This window comes from Macrobrachium nipponense, chromosome 42 (assembly GCF_015104395.2).
Source record: "Macrobrachium nipponense isolate FS-2020 chromosome 42, ASM1510439v2, whole genome shotgun sequence".
Classification (NCBI taxonomy): Eukaryota; Metazoa; Arthropoda; class Malacostraca; order Decapoda; family Palaemonidae; genus Macrobrachium; species Macrobrachium nipponense.
Genome location: NC_061103.1, coordinates 24173128 through 24188936, shown reverse-complemented (window position 1 = coordinate 24188936; position 15809 = coordinate 24173128). Strand labels below are relative to the sequence as shown.

General features: G+C 46.3%; 1 protein-coding gene and 1 pseudogene across 1 annotated transcript in view; one reads left to right on the top strand and one right to left on the bottom strand.

Annotated features, from left to right (window-relative positions):
- Positions 1–9899, bottom strand: part of LOC135213024 (V-type proton ATPase catalytic subunit A-like) — a 57640-nt gene extending 47741 nt beyond the window's left edge. The window contains 1 exon segment of the mRNA XM_064246834.1: positions 9747–9899. Within this exon segment, the coding sequence (XP_064102904.1) occupies positions 9747–9749 (3 nt within the window). The 5' untranslated portion in view covers positions 9750–9899.
- A 144-nt stretch (positions 9900–10043) lies between these two features.
- The window catches only part of LOC135213305 (V-type proton ATPase catalytic subunit A-like), a 35354-nt pseudogene continuing 29588 nt past the window's right edge, over positions 10044–15809 (top strand).

Here is a 15809-nt window from a genome sequence, read left to right as displayed (position 1 = left end):
CAATCAAGCAAATACAAATCTTCGTAACACACAGATACTGAATAGCTATGACCTGTTGCAGGTGAAGCCTTATCCACAATCCGCATAACTATGCTGCAGTACAGAAGAAAGAGCAAGGGACAGTCCACTGTTCCCTAAATGAGGGGAAGACTCAGGATCCCTAATATGCTCAAGAGACCCTGTATCATCCCTACCTATGGCAGACAAATTCCATTGATATCAAACCCCTCTGCTGTGAAAAAGCCCAACAAGCACACTCCTTTTGTTGCTCATTACTTTTTCAAATCCTGGTTAAACAAATATTATAGCATACAATAAAAAAATTTAAAGTTTCATCGCAATAGTCTGAGTGCAGCAAGGCTAGTCTTAATTTGACTGCGGCCAGTCTTACTGCAGCAAAAATTGTCTTAACTTGACTGCGGTCAGTCTGAGTGTAGCAAGACTAGTCTTAACTTGACTGTGACCAGTCTTGACTTGACTATGGCTAAAGTAAAAATTGTTTGCTTGGTGATTGGTGGTTTCCTACATTTATACACTAATTCCAAGCAATAAAATTTTTCATGTTCCAGCAACTACATCCAGCTTGCATTGACAAATACTCATACGCAAAGGGCTATGGTTTTTGTGTGTTCCCATAGGAACAAACATCATTTGGAAGCTTTTGGGTAATGATGTAAATTTTGTCTGTCAAAATTTCAAAATCTGCAACGGGGTTTCAGATCATATAACTTGTGATTAATATAAACATAATTAAGCACAGCAGTGTGCACTCATGATCTGTTCAACTGCCTGTAAAATATCCTTTAGATGTCTTCTTGACTTTCAATACTTTAGTTACACCAACAAATTCAAAATTCGCTACTTACCCTAACCACTAAGATATTACTACACTAACTGGAAAATATGAGTTTGCCTCTAAAGAGGCAACCAGAAGAACTAGCCTAACCCCCAATTCATGGATTATTCAACAAGGCTACACTGGTCAGCTTAACCCTTTGAGATTTCAGGAGAAGGGGGTCACAAAATTCATCAGAAGAAAAATGACAATTTGTCGAAAATTGCATTTTTCCTAACTATACAAACCTGAGGTCCTTTAACAATAGGAAGTAGCTAGCGGCAGCTGGAACGGTCGTAAGCTTCGAACAAGGGGAGAACGGTAGTTAACTGCTTGTCCGATCGTCGCGCGGGAGGTAAACAAATCACTTTTGCTTTTGGCCCATGCAAAATACGCAGAGTGAGGGGTGGCATGAGGAGGGACTATATGTTAAAGGACCTCAGGTTTGTATAGTTAGGAAAAATGCAATTTTCGACAAATTGTCATTTGTTCCGATACGTAATACAAACCCTCGGTCCTTTAACAATAGGAAGACTCACTTCTTGGTGGGAGGAATCTGAGTCTTTTTGATGAACAGACTGGTGTTCGTCCATCCCTGGAATGCCTCCCTGGTCGTAAGAGCGAGGGAGGGAATCCAAGCCTCCTTGTCCGATTGATCGGGGTGTGCACCGCAGGATCAATGGTCAGACCTCTGGGCCGAGTACTAAGAGAGAGGCAAGCGTATCTCTTTGTACCAGCATTGTAAGAACTTTTTCCTTTACATGAGCAAATGTAAAGTAATGGGTTTGTCTCATGTCGGCATCCACTTTCTCCCCTTGTTGGAGAAAGTGGTGGATATTACTCCTATCTCTAGTTAAAGAGGTAGGATGGAGCTCTGTTGAATAGCTTACCTGCATCTGACTCCCTTCCAGCAAGGTAACGACCGTATCCCTCTGCCCACAGGTAGAGGTAGAAAAAGATGGTGAAGAGAAGCCAGTCACTCTCTCATTCACGCATTCATTCTCCCAGTCATACCAGGAATCGATGCTGTTCTGCCTGCTCGGGTGCTGGGTAAGCTTACACAACGTGTTGAGCAGCCACCACAAGGTCCCAAGGAAAAAGTATCCAAGGACTTGTGGGCAATATCCCGAAGGTAGAAGGACGTGAAGGTAGTCTGGTTGGCCCAGACGCCTGCCTTCAGGACCTGCGCCACGGAGAAGTTCTTACGGAACGCTAAGGAGGGTCCGATACCTCTGACTTCGTGGGCTCTCGGACGGAGCGTACGGATGTCGTCGCTACCATCAGCTTCGTACGCTCTCCTGATCACCTCACGCAGCCAGAAAGAAAGCGTGTTCTTGGAGACTTCTTTCTTGGTACCCCAGTGCTAACGAAGAGGCGTCGACACTCAGGCCTGAGATGTCGAGTTCTCTTCAGATAGCGCCGTAGCGCCCTCACAGGACAAAGCAGCATCTCATCCGCATCATTATCGGTGAAGTCCAGGAGGAGGGGATCGTGAAAGACTCGAACCTGTCGTCAGGGATCGACGGATTCTGAGTCTTAGCTACAGAAGTTCGGGACGAAATCGAGCGTCACAGATCCCCAGCCTCTGGTATGTTTAACATCATAAGAAAGGCCATGTAGTTCCCCTACTCTCTTCGCCGATGCCAGGGCCCAGCAAGAAGAGGGTCTTGGGGGTCAGATCCCTGTCTGACGACTCTCGGAGTGGCTCGAAGGGTCTTCGAGTCAAACTCCTAAGTACGAGAGTCACATCCCACGCAGGGGGCCTGAGTTCCCTGGGTGGGCAAGACCTTTCGAAGCTCCTCATTATCAAGGATATCTCGAACGAATTCGAGATGTCCAGTCCCCTCAGTTTTAGGACGAGAGCCAGGGCGGCTCTATATCCCTTACTGTGGGTACTGAGAGGAAGCTTCTTCTCGCGAAGAAACACGAGGAAATCCGCTACCTGCTGAAGAGTGGCTCTGAGAGGAGACAGACCCTGTCTACGACACCAACCACAGAAGACGGCCCACTTCCCCTGGTACACAGCTGCAGAGACTGTCGGACGTGTCCAGCCATCTCTGTTGCTGCGCTACGAGAAAAGCCTCTCGTTCGCAAGAGATGGTGGATAACAGCCAGCCGTGAAGTTGAAGGGACTGGACTGCTTGGTGGTACCGTTCTACGTGTGGCTGGGCGGGCTAGAAGGTCGTGCCAAGTGGGTAGCTCTCTCGGTGCGTCCGCAAGAAAGAGCCAGCAGGTCCGGATACCAAACGGCTTGTGGTCGTTTGGGAGCCACCAGGATCATTCTGAGATTGGGAGTGACCAGCGCTCGACTGATCACTTTCCGAATCAGACAGAAGGGAGGAAAGGCGTAAGCGAAGAGGTTGTCCCAGGGGTGGGGGTTTGGAGAGCGTCCTCTGCAGCTGCCCATAGGGTCCCGGCACAGCTGAAAGAAAACCTGAAGTTTTCTGTTGTGCCGGGTGGCGAACAGGTCTACGACCGGTCGCCCCCACAGGTTTGAAGAGCCTTTCCGCCACGTCTTGGTGTAGAGACCATTCGGTCCCTATCACCTGATCCCGACGGCTGAGCTTGTCTGCTACTACATTCCTCTTGCCTGGAATGTAGCGTGCTGACGCTCTATCGAGTGAGCCGTGGCCCACTCGTGCACCTGCAACCCGTCAACTGATGGAGCGGAAGAGACACTAGCCCCCCCTGCTTGTTGACATATGCCACTACGTGGTGTTGTCGCACATACAACACCACTGAGTGTCCCACCAAGCGGGTCCTGAAACTCTTGGAGAGCGTTGAACGCCGCCTTGAGTTCCAGGACATTGATGTGAAGGTGCTTCTCGTGATGGTCCCACACACCTGCAGTCAGCAACTCCTCCAGGTGTGCGCCCCATCCCTCGGTCGATGCGTCTGAGAACAGAAGCATCTCCGGGGGGGGAGTGCGTATGGGCACTCCTCTTAAGAGGTTCTTGTCGTCGAGCCACCAGGCTAGGTCCTGCCTCACCTTATGGTGATAGCCACGGGAAAGTAAGGAGGATCCTTGGCCTGAGACCAACTCTCCCTTAGTCTCCACTGGAGAGACCGTAGGTGAAGACGCCCGTTGAGGGACTAACTTCTCGAGTGACGACAGATGGCCGATCACGACTTGCCATTGCTGTGCTGCCTGTTCCTGCCGAGACAGGAACCGGCCGGCTGCCTCCTCCCTGAATTTGCTGATACGCAAGTCTGCGGGAAAGACTTGCCCTGCTACCGTATCTATCAGCAATACCCAGGTACTTCATCTTCTGCTTGGGTTCGAGGTCGGACTTCTCGTAGTTTATCACGATCCCCAGATCGCGACAAAACTTGAGGAGTCGATCTCTGTCCTGTAGCAACTGCGAGCGGGAGCTCGCCAGGACTAGCCAATCGTCGAGATACCTCAGAAGACGTATCCCGTTCGAATGGGCCCAAGCCGACACCAGAGTGAACACTCTCGCGTGAACACCTGTGGGGCGGTTGAGAGACCGAAACAAAAAAAGTGCCCTGAATTTGGTACACCGTCCCGTCGAAGATGAAGCGGAGGTACTTTCTGGAGGACTGATGGATGGGTATTTGAAAATACGCGTCCTTCAGGTCCACTGAAAGCATGAAATCGTTCCCCCTGATCGAGTCGAGCACTGAGCGTGCCGACTCCATCGTGAACCGCGTCGTGCGAACGAAGCGGTTCAGGGGAGAGAGGTCTATCACCGGACGCCTGCCCCCCGATGCCTTCCTCCACTAGGGAAGAGGCGGCTGCTTAAAAGCCGGTGGAACTGCGGTCCTCCACGATTTCTTACAGCTCGTTTCGCCAGCATGGTCTTGATCTCCTGTCGAGAGCGTTGTCCTTTGCTGATCCCCGGACATAGGTCTGTAGATGGACCGGTTTGGAGATGAGGGGGGCCGAGACTCGAAGGGTAGTAGATATCCCTCCCGAAGGACGTCTACTATCCAGTTCTCGGCGCCGTAGCGCTGCCAAGTCGCCCAATGGCTCGCCAGGCACCCCCCCACTTCCGGCAGCAGGTGAGGGGGAACAACCGTCCCTAGCGTTTCCCTCCTCGTTTCGACTTCTTTCCAGCACCTCCTCGGGGAAAGGAGGGCTGGGAGGAGGGCTGGTTGCGGCCTCCTCTAGCAGAAGTTGAAAACAGCTGGAGTCTTCACACGGGGTTTGGAGGCGGTGCAACCGTCTTCGCCGCCGTGGAAGCGCTAGCCAAGCTCTTTGGTTTGGCCGCAGTTACTCGAGATTGCCCAGAAACCTTCGAGACTGCCTGGTGGACTAAGCGGTCACTCTCGTCAGTGCGCCGCCGTTCCACCGCAGCGTCCACCATCTTCTCCAGGAAAGAGAGCTGGGGAACTCCTAAGAGGTCCATTTCGTAGCCCGAGTGCCGCCTCACGCCCGGCCCCCTTGGTCACTCGGGTAAGGACTGCGTCCCTACGTCGAAGAACCAAGTTGGCCCACAGGTTAGCAGTCTGATGGGCGAGGTAAGAGATTGCTCTTCCTCCAGACTGGCACAGTCTCCTGAAAGAAGCGTCGTCTTCGAGAGCAGAAACTCCCGGAGCCGGCCGCTACTTTGGATATTGTGAGGACCACAAATCCAACCAGGAAACTGCCTGGGAATGCTGCCATAGCGGTAGATTCCAGGGCAAGTGCCTCCTGCTGCGAGAACCATAGGTTCTCGACAGGAGCTGCTGCAGGGACACACCTGGAGTCAGCCTCGCTAACTCCGGGTTACCTGTTTCGGCAGTATCGGGTCTTCCGAAGGCACGTAAAATCGCCTCTGTCGCTGTAGAGGAGGAGGAAGCAGCTTAGAGGACCGTCGGATTTTAGCGAGTCCTCCCGTCCTGAGACGAGATTCTCCACCTGATCCAGGACCGAGTCCGCAAGCTCTGATCGTGGCAACCCCACCATCATTTTGGGCTCCCTCTTGGGACCCCAAAATGATTCGAGCCGGACGTGTGCTCTGCTGGTGGTAGCGACGATCCTTCCGCAAGGTCATTATGCAGACGCATCAGCTTAATGACCTCTGCGAAGTTCCTCTGTATCTCAGGCGTTACAGCGTCTTGTGGAGTAGGACCGTCCAGTCCCTCCAGCAAGAGCATCCCTCGATACTCCTCCTTCAGAGAGAACAGCGACAGACCCCTGACGGTCGCCTCCAACTACTTGCGAGTACGTTCTGGTCGGTCCTAAGACCGTGCCTGACCGTACGGCGTCATAGCTGGGTCACGAGCGGCGCACCTCTCGTGATCGCTCCTCGGTACCTCGCTCCTCCCGGTATAGCCCGAGGAGGTTGAAGGTACGGGAGAGGCAGACCTGACGCTCCCCCCTCGCTCGCTGGCAGGACGGCCAGCGTGCGTGGGAGGGCTGCTGCTGATCGTCAACCCGCGGTGACGGTCGAGCAGCAGGTCCTAGCGTTGCCGCTCGCCTGGGGCGACTTGGCTCGGCTGAGAACGTCGAGACCGATCTCTAGCGTCAGGCGAGCTGCCGCTGTCACCGTCTCCGCCCGGTCCCATCGGGAGCGGCGGACGGGTGACCTGCTAGGCTCTCTGTCGCGTCGAGACCGGCCAGCGTCCTCTCGGCGCGTCAAACCGCTGGTACCAGCCGTGGCTGGTACCGGCGGCCGTGGGACTCCTTCCTCGCCTCAACCCGTGGCCGGTCAGCGACCGTCCAGTCAGTCCCGAGCAGCCAGTTGATCGCTGCGAGAGCGTCCACTGGCCTGGGGCGAGAGTCGTGTGCACGACTCTCGCCCAGTCTTCTGCTCCGCGCCGCGTGTCTTGGAACGGCGAGCGAGCTCGGGCGTCAAAACTTTGGCTGGACGGTCCTCTTTGGAAGAGCGTCCACTCGGTGCTTCTCGCGACGAGAAGCGGCCGAGACGGAACCTGGTTTAGAGCGGCAGAACCGCTAGCACCATGGTGAGGACGCACCAGCCGAGGCTGGTGCATCTGTCCCCGTCGACTTCTTCTTTGCAGAAGAAGCGACGGGCCCACGTTTCCCGAAGGAACAGGAGGACCAGCAGAAGATCTCCCCAGCTCGCCTGTGCGAGCCGGGCCCTTAGAAGATCCCGCAGGAGTCTTCTTAGTGGGGGAGGAGGCACCCTTCTTCTTCTTCGGCTGTTTTACCTTAGAAGTCGAAGGGAAATAGGCACAGACGACGAAGAAACATGACGACGACGCACCCTTCTCCTCTTCCTCTTCTTCTTGCCAGGCTCCGCAAACAGACTCGGTCTTCATCCAGGAGGGAGCCGGGCAGTTGCCGAAGCAACAGGGCCCGACTGCACCTGTCCGGAAAGACCTGAGACTGTGAACAGCACCACCAGCAGCAGGAACAACAGGAACAGGTCCGGGAACAGCAGGAACGGCAGGAACATCTGAAAGAGAATGCCGATCTGAAAAGGAAAAGAGTAGCTGGAACGGCAACAGGTACGGCAGGCACGGCAGGTACCACGGGAGAGCCAGGCGTCCTGTCGGCAGTCACCGTCATCCGTGGCACTGTCGGCAGGTCCAGGGGGTACTCTTTGGGCAGCGGAAGTCCGGGGTCGGCAAAGCAAAGAATCCAGGTAGGTGGTGGCACCGTCCTCTTTGGCACGGCAGCAATGGGTTTTTTGTATAGCCGCCGTGGGTGTCACCGACATTATATGGGGCCGTATACACCAGATGCGGTGGCATCTCATATGCTGGTGTCGTCACTGTGGTAGTAGTAGTGGTCACCGCACCATGAGTGACCACTGCCGACCCCGCCAACCGTTGAAGCAACCCCTGGATGCTGGGCACTCCCTGCAGTCCCAGCGACTCCCACACCTGTCCCAAGTCGTCCTTCGCTGATGGCACACCTGCGGAAGCAACAGTCGGGTTAGTTGGAGGGCGGGGCTTCTCGCGCTGGGGGAGAAACACCCCCCCCCAGTAGACGGACGGAAGACCCCGAGTACAGCTGTACGTCGGGTAGCGGGCGCCCTCATCCACACTCGACGGATCGAGAGAGGAAAAGGACTCCGCTACCCCCCACCCCCCCCCCGCAGGGGAAGGCGCGAAACGTGGGGCTGGCCGGGGGCAGGAAAGAGGACGAAGTGTCCGTTACCAAAGGAGTCACTGGACTTTCCGATTTGACTTCTTGGGCGGCCTAAGTCTCTTTCCTGCCCTCGTACAGCACCCACTGCGCCTCGGACCAATTCATACCTGTGACACATGGCTCGTTGCGGGAGCACTCTCGCCCCCGACAACTAGTACAAACCTCGTGGGGGTCCCACGTCAACAAATGACCTAAAACCTCCACATCTACGCCCCTCCAGCCCGGGACACACACTACGGGCGACTGGAGGGCGCGGCGATATCTCCATTTCTTCCAATTCACTCATTGCAAGATCAATAAGAATTGTAAAAGTACTTACAATCACTCCTGATTTATACAGAAAGAGAGGCAAATACTCAAACTCAAAGCAAACGACAAAGCGGGCAGAGCGATGACGAACACGTCCTTCCCACACACGGCCGAAAGCAAAAGTGATTTGTTTACCTCCCAGTCGCGCGGCGCGCGACGATCGGACAAGCAGTTAACTACCGTCTCCCCTTGTTCGAAGCTTACGACCGTTCCAGCTGCCGCTAGCTACTTCCTATTGTTAAGGACCGAGGGTTTGTATTACGTATCGGAACAAGTGGGTATTTCTATATAAGCATTCCACATCGTTCGTCCCCGCGAATACGAAAGCCACCAGGAATTGGGGCGTCAAATGTATTTTGCAGTGTTTAGTACAAGTCCCTGGGGTTAATTATAATCGTCCGAATAAATATTACTTAAAATTCTTGTTCAGGAGGTAAAACTGCAAAAAAAAACCGCAACTGCCATAGTCTAGGCCGCCACGGAATAGTAATATAGATCTACCGAAAAGTGCAAACTAACCACTATTTTTCAATGCTCAATGTAAATTTATTTATCATTGTACAAAACTAGTTTTGATGTAAGTTTGAAGCTGAATAACTGAAATGCAAAATATTAGAAAAATGGAAAGGAAAATGAAAGTAAAAGTGCCACTAAATTTGACAAATTTTAGGAGACTAGTTGAGAATGATGGCCACAGATTCCGCCAACAGAAAAAACCTAACTTCTCCTAGAATACCATGCCATGACCTAACCAGGCCTTACTTTTCTAACTTTACTGACCTATGGCAAGTTTACCCTGACCTGGCCAGGGAGGCTTTTGTACTGCCACTCCAAACACCCCACACCCCAAGAACTAAGCTTTTGCCTGGAGGTAGCATTAGAACCTGCTCCTGTCATTCTCAAATCAAACAAAATTTTAGGATGATGATAATCGGAATCTCACGAGCTTGGCTAAGGATGATTTTACATTTAGAGGCACCTCAGGGGATTACCCGCCTAACCTGCGGGTTAGGCTACAACATTAAGGATTACCTTGCTATTTAGGCTACCTACCTAGGATAGCTAGTAATACCCACATCAAAACAAAATTCAATACAAGCCAAAGTGTGTTTTTCTAACCCAAGCTAATAAGGTACAACTTAGAATTAAATATAGGTATTCTAGGAATCTAGGCCTTAGGTACCTTGGTAACTCATTCTTTCAGTAGGGACACATTAGGGTCCAGGTCCACAATTAAAGAGTAGGCTACCTAGGACCTGAAAAGATAACTTCTGTCCCCGAAAACTTCAACAATAATATGAGTCGTCATATATACTTAAATGCATTACCATGTAAACCTAATTTAATGAATTAAGCCTCCCACTATAATAATCTGAGACTACCCTAACGTAGGTAAGTGGGTTGACTTTGGCCTGGCAACCCAATCAAAATATAAGGTTACTGTGGACCAATCTATTATTATTTCACCATAACACAACGATACATAAATTAAAAATCAAACTATATGAAATATTTAATAAAACTGGTGACTTTTCTTACCATTTTGACGGGGAACACAAAACACACGAAAGGTTATAACAATCACAACAACTTGACAGCTTCTGGTCTTCGATTTTGCCGAACAGCTGTCTTGTGATGGAGGCTCGATTCCCCGTCCAATGTATACAAAGAGTTTGTACGACTTAAACGGAAATATTAATATAAATTTATTGCTTCAATATTCTTTAAATATTTTATTGATTATAATTACAAGATATTGTATTTTAAATATTTCTAATAAAGATGATATTAGAATGTGACGTCACTACTTTTTCTATGACGTCATTAAATCACATGATGGCGCTGACTGAAGTCAGCAGAACCCACGAGTTTAAGTTGGTAATGTTCAGCTTAACTCAAATTTAAAAATATATGTATACTCACATTAACAACATTCTATAACCTATCAGATAAATAAATAACTAAATATTAATGAATATAAAAAAATTATATTAACTGAAAATGCATTTGATATGTCTGTATATGAGATTTTATGTACACAGAATACTAGTTGCCGATGAGAACGTCAACTGAAATAGCAAGGAAAGATTAGAAATTCAGGTAGTTCTTTGTAACTAACTTACTGAAATTCTACCCTTAGACGCGTTTCATTAAAATTTTACTTTAAACTGTCCATCCTCTTTACTGTATCAGTTCACCAAGTCAGCCCTTATCCATGTCCTTATCCTTAGCCAAATGAATAAATGTGTCTACTTTTCCGGGATCTTTCTTTTTTATCTTTATGCTTCAAAAGTGATGCTCTATCAATTACCACATACATTTTCATGAGTAATCCTGTTTTCCTTTTTCCTATTCATATGTTTACGTTAGCATGGACATGCCTTGGTCGAATAGATCCTTAAAAACATGAAACGATTACACGATGATAAAGCTATGTATAAGTAACTTCTAGATAGGGGAGAGACATGATAATTGTATAGGTCTCAGATGAAAATGCAGCCGAACAAGGTAATACTTGTAAAACATGGAGGTCGCCATAAGGCACTGGCCTCAAAGAATAGTTGGCTTATCTACACGTTTCTACGTAACTAATTCCTTTTATATCACCCTTTGGTATTTTACGATGTTTTCCCTTTAGAATTCAAGGAGATAACTTTTTTCTGATTCATCCTTTAAAAAAGGAAAGTTTGTTTTTCGCACAAGTAAAGAGCAAGAAGATAAGAGATAATTTCTGTAAAGACATGAAAAAGATTCCGACAAAACAAAGTATTCAGTAAGTGGCATTGGTACTAATATAACCAAAAGAATTATCAAAGGCGAAAAGAAAAGAGGACAACACCTTTCATACGGGGAAAAGTCAGGTGAGAGAGTATTCGAACACTGCGCACCAAGACACTATAAATTCAAAAAAGAACGAAAGACTCCCCTCTTCGACAGAAGCTACGATACTGATAAGAAAACACTAAAAGATAATTATGAAAATATAAGATGCATCTTATTCAGAAAACGTACAAGGGTCCGCCAGAGAGGGAATCATCCCGGTGGAGGGCCGGACACAAAACCAAACAAATGAACATACTACCTAGAGTGTTTTTCAGAAAATGGAAATAGGCAACGAAGTCTGAGCATTTGGAATTGGAAAGTCAAGGCAAAGAGGTACTAAAACCAAGTGACCTGGTGAATGTTGTAACCAACTGGAAAAGCATGAATACTATTAGATAAATAGAGGGTTGGAAATCGAAGCTAGTTTGGTTTAGCTATTTCAAAAATACTGTCCAGGTCTCTACTAAAGGGATCACATACACAGCGTGGTCAAATAAACAATAAAACACTAATTACTACCCTTTGTGGCTATAGTGCTCTGCTGTCCAAGGCTCTTTCCTAATCTTTTTTTTCTTTTATACAAATCACTCTTAATAGAGGGGGAGTAGATCAATGGGTATCTTCCAACTTTTCTTTTCCTTCATTTTCACTCCTCTGTACATTATTTACAAATTCTTATTAATTTCTTTCATCTGTTCTTTCAAGACCACGCGTCTGTCCAACGGAACCTTCTCCTACCTGTAGGTGTTGAACCAAAGTGATGATGATAAGGAATCAAGAACTCCCACTACCTTAACTTTTTTTTTTTTTTTTTTCAACAAGGCCTTTTACAGTCCAAGGAGCATCTGGAGCAGTTAAACTAGCTAGTCGATGAGCGCAGTTCGCTAGGTAATCTCTCTTTACAACCAAAGTACGAATTAATTTCAAAATAGTTCAGAACTGGTAACCTAAGGCTAGTGTGTTTCAGACTGAATTAGATTCCCCAGTACTGTTTACAAATCATTCGTTTGGTTTTCTTGGAGATGAAAGGGAACCTGAAGTATGTTGAATATTTTTCTGTGCCACTCTTTATTTCTGGTTAATTACGCATGTCATTCAAGAAGTTTCGTACATTGCTATAAGATACACCACTACTGGTAAATATCAGAACCGAAATTAGTAATAACAATTCTAATTCATGAAATATAAATTTCAAGACATACTGAAAGATTGATGAACGAGTTTTGTGATGTATTTGGCTTGTCATTTTTGCAACAAGAAGACTTCATCAAGTGTTTGAATAATAGAGAGATGTTTATTACAGTTTGTGTTGTGTGTGTGTGTGTGTGTGTGTTACGAGGTTGAATGAATATGTAACTAAGCTTAATTGTTTCTGTTTCCATCATACAGTTTGTGTTTTCATGTTGAGCAATGATATAGCTTGAAAAAAAAACCGCATTCCTTTCTTTAACAACTGTCATCGAACTGTATTTGTATGTCAGAGGTTTAACTTCTTGAGTACAGACTGATAACCTGTTGTGTTCGAGAAGCTTATAAATGCATTTGCGAATCTAACTGTTACTGAAATTTCCAAATTCCCACAGGCATTCCTTCGTCTTATTTTAATATTTATTAACGAAACTGAAACGCTGTTTTCGCTTACCATGTTCATTAGCTATATACAATGTTTTCCCTTAAATTTCAAAAGTATTACAGAAATCATAATAACTTTGACTGTTCATCACCTGAAATTAACTAACTTAAATCTTTATAAGAATCGGCTCAATCTCACCTATGGCGCAGATGATTTGGTTATAAAAATGCTATAGATTTTGAAACTGATACTCTGAGGAACTACGAAACCAGACAGCACGACAGAGATCTCGATTTCTTGCTCATACGAATTAAGGAAAAGTTATAAAAATTACTCATTATTTTCTTTAATTCTTTTACTCACTGGTTTTTATTTCACGCATACAAATCATCCAATCAAAAACGAAATTATGACGGTCGCGTTCATATCGAATGTTGCTAAGGACGCCAAGTTTTATGATTGGTGGTTTCCAAGGGAAGTGACGTCACGAAGCGAGCAAAACATCATGGCTGCGCCCTGTATTATGATCCCACCTTGTCTGCTTTCGATTCACTAAAATCTGCTGAATTTTCAGTATGAGGAAGTAAGTACGCCCCTGTTCAGCACTGTTTCATGCGAATTTACTTTGTAAGTTTATTGACTGTATTTAGTGGTATATGTGGCAGGTTTTGGTAATTATAGCAGGTCAGTTCTAAGGCCGGGGGAAGGGCGGCCTTAGGTCTTGACGTCGGTTGTAGATTTGATTTACCTGTACTGCATTGTGTTAATCTTATTTTAACCATACGTGTTGCTAAATACTATGAAAAATTATATTCAAGACGAATTTACATCCTAAACCAACGGTGTAGTCTGTGCAATTGGTGCAAGACCCAATCTAGCCTATAGTCCAGAATAGCGCCATGGCAGATCGCTTTAGCCTGGTAGTCTTTTAACAGAAGACAGATCGTATTAGGGTAAACAACCTCATGGACTGGCCCAACACACCGACGGTCACGGAGGATCACCCTCCGAAAAAGTACTTGCAACGCGTCCTGTCACCGGAGATGGGCATCACTTGCGGCTTGTTGTTGGTGAGGGACGGGGCTAAAGACCTCTACTCTCCTTTCGAAGTAGGGTAAAACACCACGGCAGGCCAAACAGGCCACCTACAATCAACGCTCGCCACCCTCCGAAAAAGTACATTATAACGCGTCCTGACACCGGAGATATCAGTCGCGACTTGTTGTTGGTGAGAAACGGAGCTAAAGACCTCTACTCTCCTTTCGAAGTAAGTATTTTCTCCAAAGTTAGAAATTAAGGCCAAATTTTAAGATTTAAACAGAGGGTACTGAAAACGGTCTCAAACGTAGTGCAAATCTCACCAGAACGCGTTCAACATTTTTACTTACAACTCGAGGTATTTAGAAGATTGACGCCATGTCGATGTTTACGGAGTCGCTTGTGTCAATAAACTAACCATTTCCTGTGATAAATCCGCAAACCACTTTGTGCCACACGACTGGGGCACTTTTATCACAACAAACGGAAAACTTTTCCTCACCGAGTAAACAACTGTTTTGTAGAAGATGACGAAGAGTGCACTTCGATAATTTTTTAAATAAATAGTAAAACATCAATATTTTACATATTTATGATGATTAATTTGAAAATATTCGTTATTGAAAAAGTAACTCGATTCTGACTCAAATTTAAGTAATTATTTTTTGGAATTAGAACGTTAAGTCCTGTATTAGGGTAGAACACCACGGCAGGCCAACCCTCATCACGGTGGACGGGTCTTATTCACTCGATATTTAATTGGTGAAACAAGAATACAATTGCAACTCTAAGCATACCATTTAAAAGACTGAAGTTTCGTCAACATAATGTGATATATGAAAGCCCCATACGAACTAAAATAAGCATGTGAGCTCTTCGTAAAATATGTTTACAAGGCAGTTTTGAAATCCAATATGGCGGCTACGTTTTGCATGGAAGGTTCTCATCAGTGACGGCCACCATCTTTCCCCAGCCTTCCCAGCACTCATTTGAACAATGTTAGCGTATAGGGTAGAATATCACGACAGGCCAACCCTCATCACGGTGGACGGGTCTTATTCACTCGATATTTAATTGGTGAAACAAGAATACAATTGCAACTCTAAGCATACCATTTAAAAGACTGAAGTTTCGTCAACATAATGTGATATATGAAAGCCCCATACGAACTAAAATAAGCATGTGAGCTCTTCGTAAAATATGTTTACAAGGCAGTTTTGAAATCCAATATGGCGGCTACGTTTTGCATGGAAGGTTCTCATCAGTGACGGCCACCATCTTTCCCCAGCCTTCCCAGCACTCATTTGAACAATGTTAGCGTATAGGGTAGAATATCACGACAGGCCAACCCTCATCACGGTGGACGGGTCTTATTCACTCGATATTTAATTGGTGAAACATGAATACAATTGCAACTCTATGCATACCATTTAAAAGACTGAAGTTTCGTCAACATATTAGTGATATATGAAAGCCCCATACGAACTAAAATAAGCATGTGAGCTCTTCGTAAAATATGTTTTCACGGCAGTTTTGAAATCCAATATGGCGGCTACGTTTTGCATGGACGGTTCTCATCAGTGACGGCCACCATCTTTCCCCAGCCTTCCCAGCACTCATTTGAACAATGTTAGCGTATGTATGTAACGTTTATTGATCTTACTCAAGATTGCAGTTGTAATCAGCACAATAAAACAACATTTTGTTGCCTATATTAGTGAAAGTATGAAACTTGTTATTCCCGGGGTTATGGTTTGAACTGAATTCATTCTTACCTTGTAATCGGCGGTTTTTATCCTTACTGCCATCACAACTGAAACTCCACAGTGCTTATTTGATTGTTATTAAACACATTTGGTCTCAGTTCACTCCACATTGCACTTTAAACCCGTTGCTGTTCCTGGTTTCTAAGCGGCAGCGCGCCATAAACACAATTACGAACAGCAGACGATGACAGACGAAACTGCAAAGTTTTATTCCCTAAACTGTTTACTTTACTCGTTATTTAGTTTAAATTTACTTTATTTAAAAATTTTGATTTAATTCATGTATATTATCCCTTTTTTGCAACTAAATTACCCCGAAAAATTACAGATATTTCTAAAGTAGATAAAATCAAATGTTTCTAACGTTTTCGTACATCTGGCTGCCGAAAACCATAGAGGAAC